General features: G+C 45.7%; 1 protein-coding gene across 1 annotated transcript in view; it reads right to left on the reverse strand.

The window, feature by feature from the left end:
- LOC106577368 (neutral amino acid transporter A) overlaps window positions 1–12,867 on the reverse strand; it is a 40,470-nt gene that overhangs the window by 18,411 nt on the left and 9,192 nt on the right. The window contains exons 2-3 of the mRNA XM_014155332.3: window positions 12,752–12,794; window positions 4,522–4,587 (exon numbers count right to left, since the gene is read on the reverse strand). Of these exons, the coding sequence (XP_014010807.1) occupies window positions 4,522–4,587; window positions 12,752–12,794 (109 nt within the window). The remainder of the gene's footprint in view (window positions 1–4,521; window positions 4,588–12,751; window positions 12,795–12,867) is intronic.

Here is a 12,867-nt window from a genome sequence, read left to right on the forward strand (position 1 = left end):
TGCAGTCGAGCTGCGCACATTAACCCTTGCATGCTGGTGATCTGTGTAGTTTGTTGGTGTTTCGTTTCTTTGGGACATCATCCCCTGTGAAGTGCTGTGCCTGATCAAAATGTTGTCAACAGAGGTGATAGTTGGGAGCATCTGCAGGAACAGGATGCGCAGGCCTTTCTGTTCTTTTTCCATCTGTAGGCTTTTAAAATGGTAGACTACTGAATGTTCCTCAGACAGGTGGGTGGGAGCTCATATCATCTGTGCTGACTGGACCAAGATATAAGTATCTTGGTGACAGAATCTCTTCTCCGTTTTTTTTTTCTTCTTCCCCAAACGTCTTCTGAAATTCACACAGAAATAAAAACAGATAAAGAATTCTGTGTCACCACGTTTTCCTGTAGCGATGATTGACCTTCTCACCCCAGCTCTGTACATATGCACGCATACACACAGACAAACACACACTCAGCAATGCCAACCAGCCACTACGTCTGAGTGTATCTGGCCAAAGCCCAGGGTGCTCCAGGAATCCATCCTCGGACCGTGCCAGACCAGGGTTCCCTGTTTGGACTCTCTCTCTTAAAATCAGAGTCGTTGGTCAAACTAACATGCTAGCTGGCCAACAGTCCGAGCCTGCCTGGCTATATGAGGGCTGAATATGACACGTGTCATGACATTGCCCTCTTTGGGTATAGCGAGTACCCTCCCCCTCTCTCTTATCACCTCTCTCTCCCTCCGACACCCAGGTTATGTTATCTCAGGTTGTAAATTCCATGAGGAGACTCTCCTCAGGGCTATGCAGTATAGAGAGAGAGAGCTTCACAGTAGAACAAAGGAACTTCTACATCACAGAACTTGAGAACTGAACAATATCCATGTTTTGGAGAATGTGTAAACGGTTGGTGGAGAAGCCAGCTACGACCGGTCTGTTTTGTTTAATGTTTGTGACCTCATGAAAGACAATACAGCCACATTACCACAACTCTGTTTATACAGGAGCCTCCGTTATGAGGTTTGCATCTAATTATTGTATAAAATTAATGAGTAAAGATGAAACTATTTGTGAAATTATGTAAGGTGATGTTGAACCATTAACGTGAGAGAATTGTATTCCCTTTAAAGTTTAACTAAGTCATTGGCCCGCCCCATGAGTACAGACATCGATCTGGCGTCATGGGACAGTCCTTTTCTACTGTTACAAATAAAACCCCCACCTGGAGAAATCCTCTTGAGACCATGTGTACCTCGATCACCGAGAGGGCGAAGGTTGAGTAGAGACCACAAAAACCTCAGTATAAGCTAAGGTTGTTATGGTTGAATGGTTGAATGGTTGAAAGTCTGAAACTATCGATCCCGACAGAATACGAGCAAATCTTAGATACTAATTACTAGTCTGCAGCTAGAAACTATGTTAACCTGAGATGTGAAGACCGACAACCGCCAAAACATCTATTCTATAAGAACATTTCTGAATGGGACTCTGAAGTGTCCGTTGTAACCACGAAAGACTTCTTAGAAGCAGATGGAGAGACGAGCGGATGAACTTTCCAACAGAAAGACGGACGATTCCAACAGAGATCTCTGACAACACACTGAGCGTAAATACACTGCTAAAAAAAAATAAAGGGAACACTTAAACAACACATCCTAGATCTGAATGAAAGAAATAATCTTATTAAATACTTTTTTCTTTACATAGTTGAATGTGCTGACAACAAAATCACACAAAAATAATCAATGGAAATCCAATTTATTAACCCATGGAGGTCTGGATTTGGAGTCACACTCAAAATTAAAGTGGAAAACCACACTACAGGCTGATCCATCTTTGATGTAATGTCCTTAAAACAAGTCAAAATGAGGCTCAGTAGTGTGTGTGGCCTCCACGTACCTGTATGACCCCCCTACAACGCCTGGGCATGCTCCTGATGAGGTGGCGGATGGTCTCCTGAGGGATCTCCTCCCAGACCTGGACTAAAGCATCCGCCAACTCCTGGACAGTCTGTGGTGCAACGTGGCGTTGGTGGATGGAGTGAGACATGATGTCCCAGATGTGCTCAATTGGATTCAGGTTTGGGGAACGGGCGGGCCAGTCCATAGCATCAATGCCTTCCTCTTGCAGGAACTGCTGACACACTCCAGCCACATGAGGTCTAGCATTGTCATGCATTAGGAGGAACCCAGGGCCAACCGCACCAGCATATGGTCTCACAAGGGGTCTGAGAATCTCATCTCGGTACCTAATGGCAGTCAGGCTACCTCTGGCGAACACATGGAGGGCTGTGCTGCCCCCCAAAGAAATGCCACCCCACACCATGACTGACCCACCGCCAAACCGGTCATGCTGGAGGATGTTGCAGGCAGCAGAACGTTCTCCACGGCGTCTCCAGACTCTGTCACGTCTGTCACATGTGCTCAGTGTGAACCTGCTTTCATCTGTGAAGAGCACAGGGCGCCAGTGGCGAATTTGCCAATCTTGGTGTTCTCTGGCAAATGCCAAATGTCCTGCACGGTGTTGGGCTGTAAGCACAACAACCACCTGTGGACGTCGGGCCCTCATACCACCCTCATGGTGTCTGTTTCTGACCGTTTGAGCAGACACATGCACATATGTGGCCTGCTGGAGGTCATTTTGCAGGGCTCTGGCAGTGCTCCTCCTGCTCCTCCTTGCACAAAGGCGGAGGTAGCGGTCCTGCTGCTGGGTTGTTGCCCTCCTACGGCCTCCTCCACGTCTCCTGATGTACTGGCCTGTCTCCTGGTAGCGCCTCCATGCTCTGGACACTACGCTGACAGACACAGCAAACCTTCTTGCCATAGCTCGCATTGATGTGCCATCCTGGATGAGCTGCACTACCTGAGCCACTTGTGTGGGTTGTAGACTCCGTCTCATGCTACCACTAGAGTGAAAGCACCGCCAGCATTCAAAAGTGACCAAAACATCAGCCAGGAAGCATAGGAACTGAGAAGTGGTCTGTGGTCCCCACCTGCAGAACCACTCCTTTATTGGGGGTGTCTTGCTAATTGCCTATAATTTCCACCTGTTGTCTATTCCATTTGCACAACAGCATGTGAAATTTATTGTCAATCAGTGTTGCTTCCTAAGTGGACAGTTTGATTTCACAGAAGTGTGATTGACTTGGAGTTACATTGTGTTGTTTAAGTGTTCCCTTTATTTTTTTGAGCAGTATATATATATTGATTGCAATGATTCCCGAATGAGTGAGCGTGCATGTGCAAAGGATTAGCATTTCAATTAATAATTATCAACTGTTTAGTGACTTGTAATTCCCGCCCTTCTCAGTCCACACCCACTTCCCTTTGTCCACCAAGCCGTCATATCGGCTTAGCCCACTAGGGAACCTCCCCTATCATTTCCTTGTAACCATATTTACTGTTTGATTGTTTATGCATGACATATGGCATATGACACATGACATAACTCAACAAACACAGGACAGTGACTGACATTGACGTCACAACAGAGTAGCTTGGTCTGATCAGGGTTAAGGATGTGGATGAATACTGATCCCTGAACGGTTCATCACTGATCACTTTTTAAAGAAAGAACCGTTAAACTTGTATTGAGTCCTTTCTGTTTGTTACCAGGCTCCAGTGATGTTGCTATGTGTGTTGCTATGGAAACGGATGGTCACTTGCGTAGTGTATTGTGACAAGTGTCTTCACCATTGGACAGTGAACCATAGAACAGTACGTTGTACAACACGTTGTGCTCCTCTTCTGTGTTTGCTGTCCTCCCACTGGTCTCTCATAGCTGTTTGGGACGTGCCCCCATTAACAGACCCAGAGCTGTTTGGGACGTACCCCCATTAACAGACCCAGGGCTGTTTGGGACGTGCCCCCCATTAACAGACCCAGGGCTGTTTGGGACGTGCCCCCATTAACAGACCCAGAGCTGTTTGGGACGTACCCCCATTAACAGACCCAGGGCTGTTTGGGAAGTGCCCCCCATTAACAGACCCAGGGCTGTTTGGGACATGCCCCCATTAACAGACCCAGGGCTGTTTGGGACGTACCCTCAATAACAGACCCAGAATATGCTGACTAGGATCTTCACTCCATTTCCACTTTCTTCCTATCTGTTTCATTATTTGTCCTGTCCGTGGACCAGCCCCCTCCTGTCCGTGGACCAGCCCCCTCCTGTCCGTGGACCAGCCCCCTCCTGTCCGTGGACCAGCCCCCTCCTGTCCGTGGACCAGATCCCTCCTGTCCGTGGACCAGATCCCTCCTGTCCGTGGACCAGATCCCTCCTGTCCGTGGACCAGATCCCTCCTGTCTGTGGAACAGCCCCCTCAACCATCTCCAACACAGACACCTGTTCTTTTATAGTGTATGTTTCTAATGTGTCTTTGTTCTTACTGTACTGTGGTTGTAATTCCACTTCCTTAAAAGTTGTCATTCGTTTTGTATTTTGGTTTTTCTTGGATGAATAGCCTATGACAGGCTAAATGAGACCCTAACAAACAATCAAACAAACAAACCAACAACTATGAGGGATCTCATAATCAGTACCTTCTGGTAGAGGATGGTTCCATTGGTGTCGTTTCCCACAGCAACCATCTTGTAATCAGTGGCATACTGTGACATGGAGGAAGAGACAGAGAAAACATGAATTGAATATTTTAAAAAGTAATAACTTTATTTAAACAACAATTATTTGGAAGTACATGTATGTTAACAAAGCCATTCATAAACAAGTAACTAGTTATATTAAAGTACTTAGGATCAGGTATTTATTGTCAGATGTATTAAGCGTTTGCACCTGTGCAAGGTTTGCTCCAATATCCTTCAGATCGGGTGGGAATGAAAGCTAAAACCATGAGTCATTTTTCCATTCTAGCTCTATGATTGTGTTCCTTCTGAACTCTACATTCTATGTTTTATACCCTTCAATAAATAACAGCTTAGCACCAGAACATGCAAACACTAAGCAGCCGAGACCCTGTTTCAGAGATGTCTTTAGTTCCTGTGCTGATGAATGCCTGTTTCAGATATGTCTTTAGTTCCTGTGCTGATGAATGTCTGTTTCAGATACCTGTCTTTAGTTCCTGTGCTGATGAATGTCTGTTTCAGATACCTGTCTTTAGTTCCTGTGCTGATGAATGCCTGTTTCAGAGATGTCTTTAGTTCCTGTGCTGATGAATGCCTGTTTCAGAGATGTCTTTAGTTCCTGTGCTGATGAATGTCTGTTTCAGATACCTGTCTTTAGTTCCTGTGCTGATGAATGCCTGTTTCAGAGATGTCTTTAGTTCCTGTGCTGATGAATGCCTGTTTCAGAGATGTCTTTAGTTCCTGTGCTGATGAATGTCTGTTTCAGATACCTGTCTTTAGTTCCTGTGCTGATGAATGCCTGTTTCAGATACCTGTCTTTAGTTCCTGTGCTGATGAATGCCTGTTTCAGATACCTGTCTTTAGTTCCTGTGCTGATGAATGCCTGTTTCAGATATGTCTTTAGTTCCTGTGCTGATGAATGCCTGTTTCAGATATGTGTCTCTAGGTCCTGTGCTGATGAATGCCTGTTTCAGAGATGTGTCTTTAGTTCCTGTGCTGATGAATGCCTGTTTCAGAGATGTGTCTTTAGTTCCTGTGCTGATGAATGCCTGTTTCAGATATGTGTCTTTAGGTCCTGTGCTGATGAATGCCTGTTTCAGAGATGTGTCTTTAGTTCCTGTGCTGATGAATGCCTGTTTCAGAGATATGTCTTTAGTTCCTGTGCTGATGAATGCCTGTTTCAGAGATGTCTTTAGTTCCTGTGCTGATGAATGCCTGTTTCAGATATGTGTCTTTAGTTCCTGTGCTGATGAATGCCTGTTTCAGAGATGTATTTAGTTCCTGTGCTGATGAATGCCTGTTTCAGATACATATTTAGTTTCTGATAAACAAAAAAAAAAAAAAAAAGCAACTTCAGAGATGTGGTGGAGAGGACCTGGCAGCCAGAGACCAGCAGACAATGGCAGAGACCCCTGTCCCCTGTCCACACACACTCCTTTTTCCTCTCTGTCCATTGAGGCCCTGCGCTCTGAAAGATCTGGACCCCCCACTGCCGTTCAGCGGACCCCCTACCCCCTACAGGTCCTTTCCTGTTTCAGCACGACAATGCCCCCATGCACAAAGCAAGTTCAACAAAGAAATAGTTTGTTGAGATTGGTGTGGAAGAACTTGACCGGCCCGCACAGCGCCCTGACCTCAACCCCATCGAATACCTTTGGGATGAATTGGGATGCTGACTGCGAGCCAGGCCTATTCGCCCAACATCAGTGCCCAACCTCACTAATGCCCTTGTGGCTGAATGGAAGCAAGTCCCCACACCAATGTTCCAACATCTAGTGGAAAACCTTCCCAGAAGAGTGGAGGCTGTTATAGCAGCAAAGGGGGACCAACTCCATATTAATGCCTATGATTTTGGAATGAGATGTTTGACGAGCAGGTGTCAAAATACTTTTGTTTTTGGTGTTTTCTAATAAAACTGTGTCCAAATAGAATTTATATTTGTTATCCTGATTTCCTTACCTCTCTTGGAATATCATTATATTTGTTTTCTTTAGGTTAACGGTCAGAGCCCAGGTCTGACAGAACCCGTGGTTAACGGTCAGAGCCCAGGTCTGACAGAACCCGTGGTTAACGGTCAGAGCCCAGGTCTGACAGAACCCGTGATTAACGGTCAGAGCCCAGGTCTGACAGAACCCGTGGTTAACGGTCAGAGCCCAGGTCTGACAGAACCCGTGGTTAACGGTCAGAGCCCAGGTCTGACAGAACCTGTGATTAACGGTCAGAGCCCAGGTCTGACAGAACCTGTGCAGATGATCTAGGTGCTGCTGTAACTCCTCCTTAGTGGGAGACAGTAGAACCAGGTCATCTGTGTACAGCAGACACTTGATTTCAGTGTTGTTGTAGGGTGAGACCAGGTGCTGCAGATTTCAGTGTTGTGTAGAGTGAGACCAGGTGCCCTGATTTCAGTGTTGTGTAGAGTGAGACCAGGTGCCCTGATTTCAGTGTTGTGTAGGGTGAGACCAGGTGCCCTGATTTCAGTGTTGTGTAGGGTGAGACCAGGTGCCCTGATTTCAGTGTTGTGTAGGGTGAGACCAGGTGCTGCAGATTTCAGTGTTGTGTAGGGTGAGACCAGGTGCCCTGATTTCAGTGTTGTGTAGGGTGAGACCAGGTGCCCTGATTTCAGTGTTGTGTAGGGTGAGACCAGGTGCCCTGATTTCAGTGTTGTGTAGGGTGAGACCAGGTGCCCTGATTTCAGTGTTGTTGTAGGGTGAGACCAGGTGCCCTGATTTCAGTGTTGTGTAGGGTGAGACCAGGTGCCCTGATTTCAGTGTTGTGTAGGGTGAGACCAGGTGCCCTGATTTCAGTGTTGTGTAGGGTGAGACCAGGTGCCCTGATTTCAGTGTTGTGTAGGGTGAGACCAGGTGCCCTGATTTCAGTGTTGTGTAGGGTGAGACCAGGTGCCCTGATTTCAGTGTTGTTGTAGGGTGAGACCAGGTGCCCTGATTTCAGTGTTGTGTAGGGTGAGACCAGGTGCCCTGATTTCAGTGTTGTGTAGAGTGAGACCAGGTGCCCTGATTTCAGTGTTGTGTAGGGTGAGACCAGGTGCCCTGATTTCAGTGTTGTGTAGGGTGAGACCAGGTGCTGCAGATTTCAGTGTTGTGTAGGGTGAGACCAGGTGCCCTGATTTCAGTGTTGTGTAGGGTGAGACCAGGTGCCCTGATTTCAGTGTTGTGTAGGGTGAGACCAGGTGCCCTGATTTCAGTGTTGTGTAGGGTGAGACCAGGTGCGCTGATTTCAGTGTTGTGTAGGGTGAGACCAGGTGCCCTGATTTCAGTGTTGTGTAGGGTGAGACCAGGTGCCCTGATTTCAGTGTTGTGTAGGGTGAGACCAGGTGCCCTGATTTCAGTGTTGTGTAGGGTGAGACCAGGTGCCCTGATTTCAGTGTTGTGTAGGGTGAGACCAGGTGCCCTGATTTCAGTGTTGTGTAGGGTGAGACCAGGTGCCCTGATTTCAGTGTTGTGAGACCAGGTGCCCTGATTTCAGTGTTGTGTAGGGTGAGACCAGGTGCCCTGATTTCAGTGTTGTGAGACCAGGTGCCCTGATTTCAGTGTTGTGTAGGGTGAGACCAGGTGCCCTGATTTCAGTGTTGTGAGACCAGGTGCCCTGATTTCAGTGTTGTGTAGGGTGAGACCAGGTGCCCTGATTTCAGTGTTGTGAGACCAGGTGCCCTGATTTCAGTGTTGTGAGACCAGGTGCCCTGATTTCAGTGTTGTGAGACCAGGTGCCCTGATTTCAGTGTTGTGTAGGGTGAGACCAGGTGCCCTGATTTCAGTGTTGTGTAGGGTGAGACCAGGTGCCCTGATTTCAGTGTTGTGTAGGGTGAGACCAGGTGCCCTGATTTCAGTGTTGTGTAGGGTGAGACCAGGTGCCCTGATTTCAGTGTTGTGTAGGGTGAGACCAGGTGCCCTGATTTCAGTGTTGTGTAGGGTGAGACCAGGTGCCCTGATTTCAGTGTTGTGTAGGGTGAGACCAGGTGCCCTGATTTCAGTGTTGTGTAGGGTGAGACCAGGTGCCCTGATTTCAGTGTTGTGTAGGGTGAGACCAGGTGCCCTGATTTCAGTGTTGTGTAGGGTGAGACCAGGTGCCCTGATTTCAGTGTTGTGAGACCAGGTGCCCTGATTTCAGTGTTGTGTAGGGTGAGACCAGGTGCCCTGATTTCAGTGTTGTGAGACCAGGTGCCCTGATTTCAGTGTTGTGTAGGGTGAGACCAGGTGCCCTGATTTCAGTGTTGTGTAGGGTGAGACCAGGTGCCCTGATTTCAGTGTTGTGAGACCAGGTGCCCTGATTTCAGAGTTGTGTAGGGTGAGACCAGGTGCCCTGATTTCAGTGTTGTGTAGAGTGAGACCAGGTGCATCAGATTCTTCTCATGATTTGGCCAATTCATTAATGTAGATGTTAAATAGTGTTGGACTAATTGAGCAGCCCTGTTTGTTGCCAATTTTAACCACACATTTGTTTTTAGTATACATTGATTTAATAAGATCACCAGTTTCAATTAATTTATCAAAAATACCGTGTGCCAAATGTAATCAAATTCTTTCTTGAAGTCTACAAAACATGAGTAGATGAGTGTGGAGGGGATAAATGTGGTCTGGTCTCTCTCTCTCTGAAACATGAGTAGATGAGTGTGGAGGGGATAAATGTGGTCTGGTCTCTCTCTCTCTGAAACATGAGTAGATGAGTGTGGAGGGGAGAAATGTGGTCTGGTCTCTATCTCTAAAACATGAGTAGATGAGTGTAGAGGGGATAAATGTGGTCTGGTCTCTCTCTCTCTAAAACATGAGTAGATGAGTGTGGAGGGTATAAATGTGGTCTGGTCTCTATCTCTCTCTAAAACATGAGTAGATGAGTGTAGAGGGGATAAATGTGGTCTGGTCTCTCTCTCTAAAACATGAGTAGATGAGTGTGGAGGGGATAAATGTGGTCTGGTCTCTCTCTCTAAAACATGAGTAGATGAGTGTGGAGGGTATACATGTGGTCTGGTCTCTCTCTCTAAAACATGAGTAGATGAGTGTGGAGGGTATACATGTGGTCTGGTCTCTCTCTCTAAAACATGAGTAGATGAGTGTGGAGGGGATAAATGTGGTCTGGTCTCTCTCTCTAAAACATGAGTAGATGAGTGTGGAGGGGATAAATGTGGTCTGGTCTCTCTCTCTAAAACATGAGTAGATGAGTGTGGAGGGTATACATGTGGTCTGGTCTCTCTCTCTAAAACATGAGTAGATGAGTGTGGAGGGTATACATGTGGTCTGGTCTCTCTCTCTAAAACATGAGTAGATGAGTGTGGAGGGGATAAATGTGGTCTGGTCTCTCTCTCTAAAACATGAGTAGATGAGTGTGGAGGGGATAAATGTGGTCTGGTCTCTCTCTCTAAAACATGAGTAGATGAGTGTGGAGGGTATACATGTGGTCTGGTCTCTCTCTCTAAAACATGAGTAGATGAGTGTGGAGGGTATACATGTGGTCTGGTCTCTCTCTCTAAAACATGAGTAGATGAGTGTGGAGGGGATAAATGTGGTCTGGTCTCTCTCTCTAAAACATGAGTAGATGAGTGTGGAGGGGATAAATGTGGTCTGGTCTCTCTCTCTAAAACATGAGTAGATGAGTGTGGAGGGTATAAATGTGGTCTGGTCTCTCTCTCTAAAACATGAGTAGATGAGTGTGGAGGGTATAAATGTGGTCTGGTCTCTCTCTCTAAAACATGAGTAGATGAGTGTGGAGGGTATAAATGTGGTCTGGTCTCTCTCTCTAAAACATGAGTAGATGAGTGTGGAGGGGATAAATGTGGTCTGGTCTCTCTCTCTCTAAAACATGAGTAGATGAGTGTAGAGGGGATAAATGTGGTCTGGTCTCTCTCTCTCTAAAACATGAGTACATGAGTGTGGAGGGTATACATGTGGTCTGGTCTCTCTCTCTAAAACATGAGTAGATGAGTGTGGAGGGGATAAATGTGGTCTGGTCTCTATCTCTAAAACATGAGTAGGTGAGTGTGGAGGGGATAAATGTGGTCTGGTCTCTATCTCTCTCTAAAACATGAGTAGATGAGTGTGGAGGGGATAAATGTGGTCTGGTCTCTCTCTCTCTAAAACATGAGTAGATGAGTGTAGAGGGGATAAATGTGGTCTGGTCTCTCTCTCTCTAAAACATGAGTAGATGAGTGTGGAAGGGATAAATGTGGTCTGGTCTCTCTCTCTCTAAAACATGAGTAGATGAGTGTGGAGGGGATAAATGTGGTCTGGTCTCTCTAAAACATGAGTAGATGAGTGTGGAGGGGATAAATGTGGTCTGGTCTCTCTCTCTCTAAAACATGAGTACATGAGTGTGGAGGGGATAAATGTGGTCTGGTCTCTCTAAAACATGAGTACATGAGTGTGGAGGGGATAAATGTGGTCTGGTCTCTCTCTCTCTAAAACATGAGTACATGAGTGTGGAGGGGATAAATGTGGTCTGGTCTCTCTCTCTCTAAAACATGAGTAGGTGAGTGTGGAGGGTATAAATGTGGTCTGGTCTCTCTCTCTAAAACATGAGTAGATGAGTGTGGAGGGTATAAATGTGGTCTGGTCTCTCTCTCTAAAACATGAGTAGGTGAGTGTGGAGGGTATAAATGTGGTCTGGTCTCTCTCTCTAAAACATGAGTAGGTGAGTGTGGAGGGTATAAATGTGGTCTGGTCTCTCTCTCTAAAACATGAGTAGGTGAGTGTGGAGGGTATACATGTGGTCTGGTCTCTCTCTCTAAAACATGAGTAGGTGAGTGTGGAGGGGATAAATGTGGTCTGGTCTCTATCTCTCTCTAAAACATGAGTAGATGAGTGTGGAGGGTATAAATGTTGTCTGGTCTCTCTCTAAAACATGTATGTTTTTGTCCATCAGTACCTGTCTCTCTACTTCTATCTGTCCATGCTGAACACAGATTACATATGTAGGCACTGCCCACTGAGAATGGCATCTCCCTCTAATAGAAACTGGTGATCTTATTAAATGTACTACAGTACATAAAAACAGGTTTTACCATGATGTAGTACTACAGTAGATAACAACAGGTTTTACCATGATGTCGTACTACAGTACATGACAACAGGTTTTACCATGATGTAGTACTACAGTACATGATGACAACAGGTTTTACCATGATGTAGTACTACAGTACATGATGACAACAGGTTTTACCATGATGTAATACTACAGTAGATGACAACAGGTTTTACCATGATGTAGTACTACAGTAGATGACAACAGGTTTTACCATGATGTAGTACTACAGTACATGATGACAACAGGTTTTACCATGATGTAATACTACAGTAGATGATGACCACAGGTTTTACCATGATGTAATACTACAGTAGATGACCACAGGTTTTACCATGATGTAATACTACAGTAGATGACGACAACAGGTTTTACCATGATGTAGTACTACAGTAGATGACGACAGGTTTTACCATGATGTAATACTGCAGTAGATGATGACAACAGGTTTTACCATGATGTAGTACTACAGTAGGTGACAACAGGTTTATTAAAACTGAATTATAGTAATGATTAATTGTTCTTCGTGTTGTTTTGTTAATGTTTGGTATCAGTAATATGAATGAAAAGGTGTTAAGTGGATGTCATTTCTCATTCCTGGCCTGCTGATGATTATTATTCAGCTCTGTGTGTGTATCTTGTTCTTCTATCCTCGTGGGGAGCTGCAATCCCCAAATGTCCCCATGAGAACATGGTTAAAAGGACACATTTGTGTGTGTGTGTGTGTGTGTTCCTCCCCAAACGTTGAACCCTCCTGACCCTCTTTCAGCCTTAATAGACAGACACTCACACAGTTCCAGGAAATGGTACCAGGCTGCCACTGGGCACATTAAAGAGCAACGAGGCGAGACAGGTTGCTAGGCTGTTTGGAATGGAATCACCTCACTATGGTAACGGTTGGTGAAAGGAAGATGAGAGGTGCTAAGACGAGAGGGAGAGCAGAACTCTTTATTCTGAGTCTCTTCATTCATGAATTTACATAGACTTTTAACGCTAAGGAAAGGATTTATGGTATATATATGAAGAGGTGAGCATAGGACAGTATGTGTGTGAGAGAGAGAGATGAAGAGAGAAAGAAAGTTAGAGAAAGAGATGAAGAGAGGCGAGAGAGAGAGGAGAGAAAGATGACGAGGGGTGAAGAGAGAGAGATAGATATACTTACAGAACGGAATGCTGCAGCCACAAGGTTAGCTGGGAACAAATTCCTGCAGAGGAAGACAAGATAAACAGGAGAGGTTTCATTAATGTGTTAGTCTTGAACCAGGGGTACATCCTAAT

This window comes from Salmo salar, chromosome 18, assembly GCF_965601325.2.
Source record: "Salmo salar chromosome 18, fSalSal1, whole genome shotgun sequence".
NCBI lineage: Eukaryota > Metazoa > Chordata > Actinopteri > Salmoniformes > Salmonidae > Salmo > Salmo salar.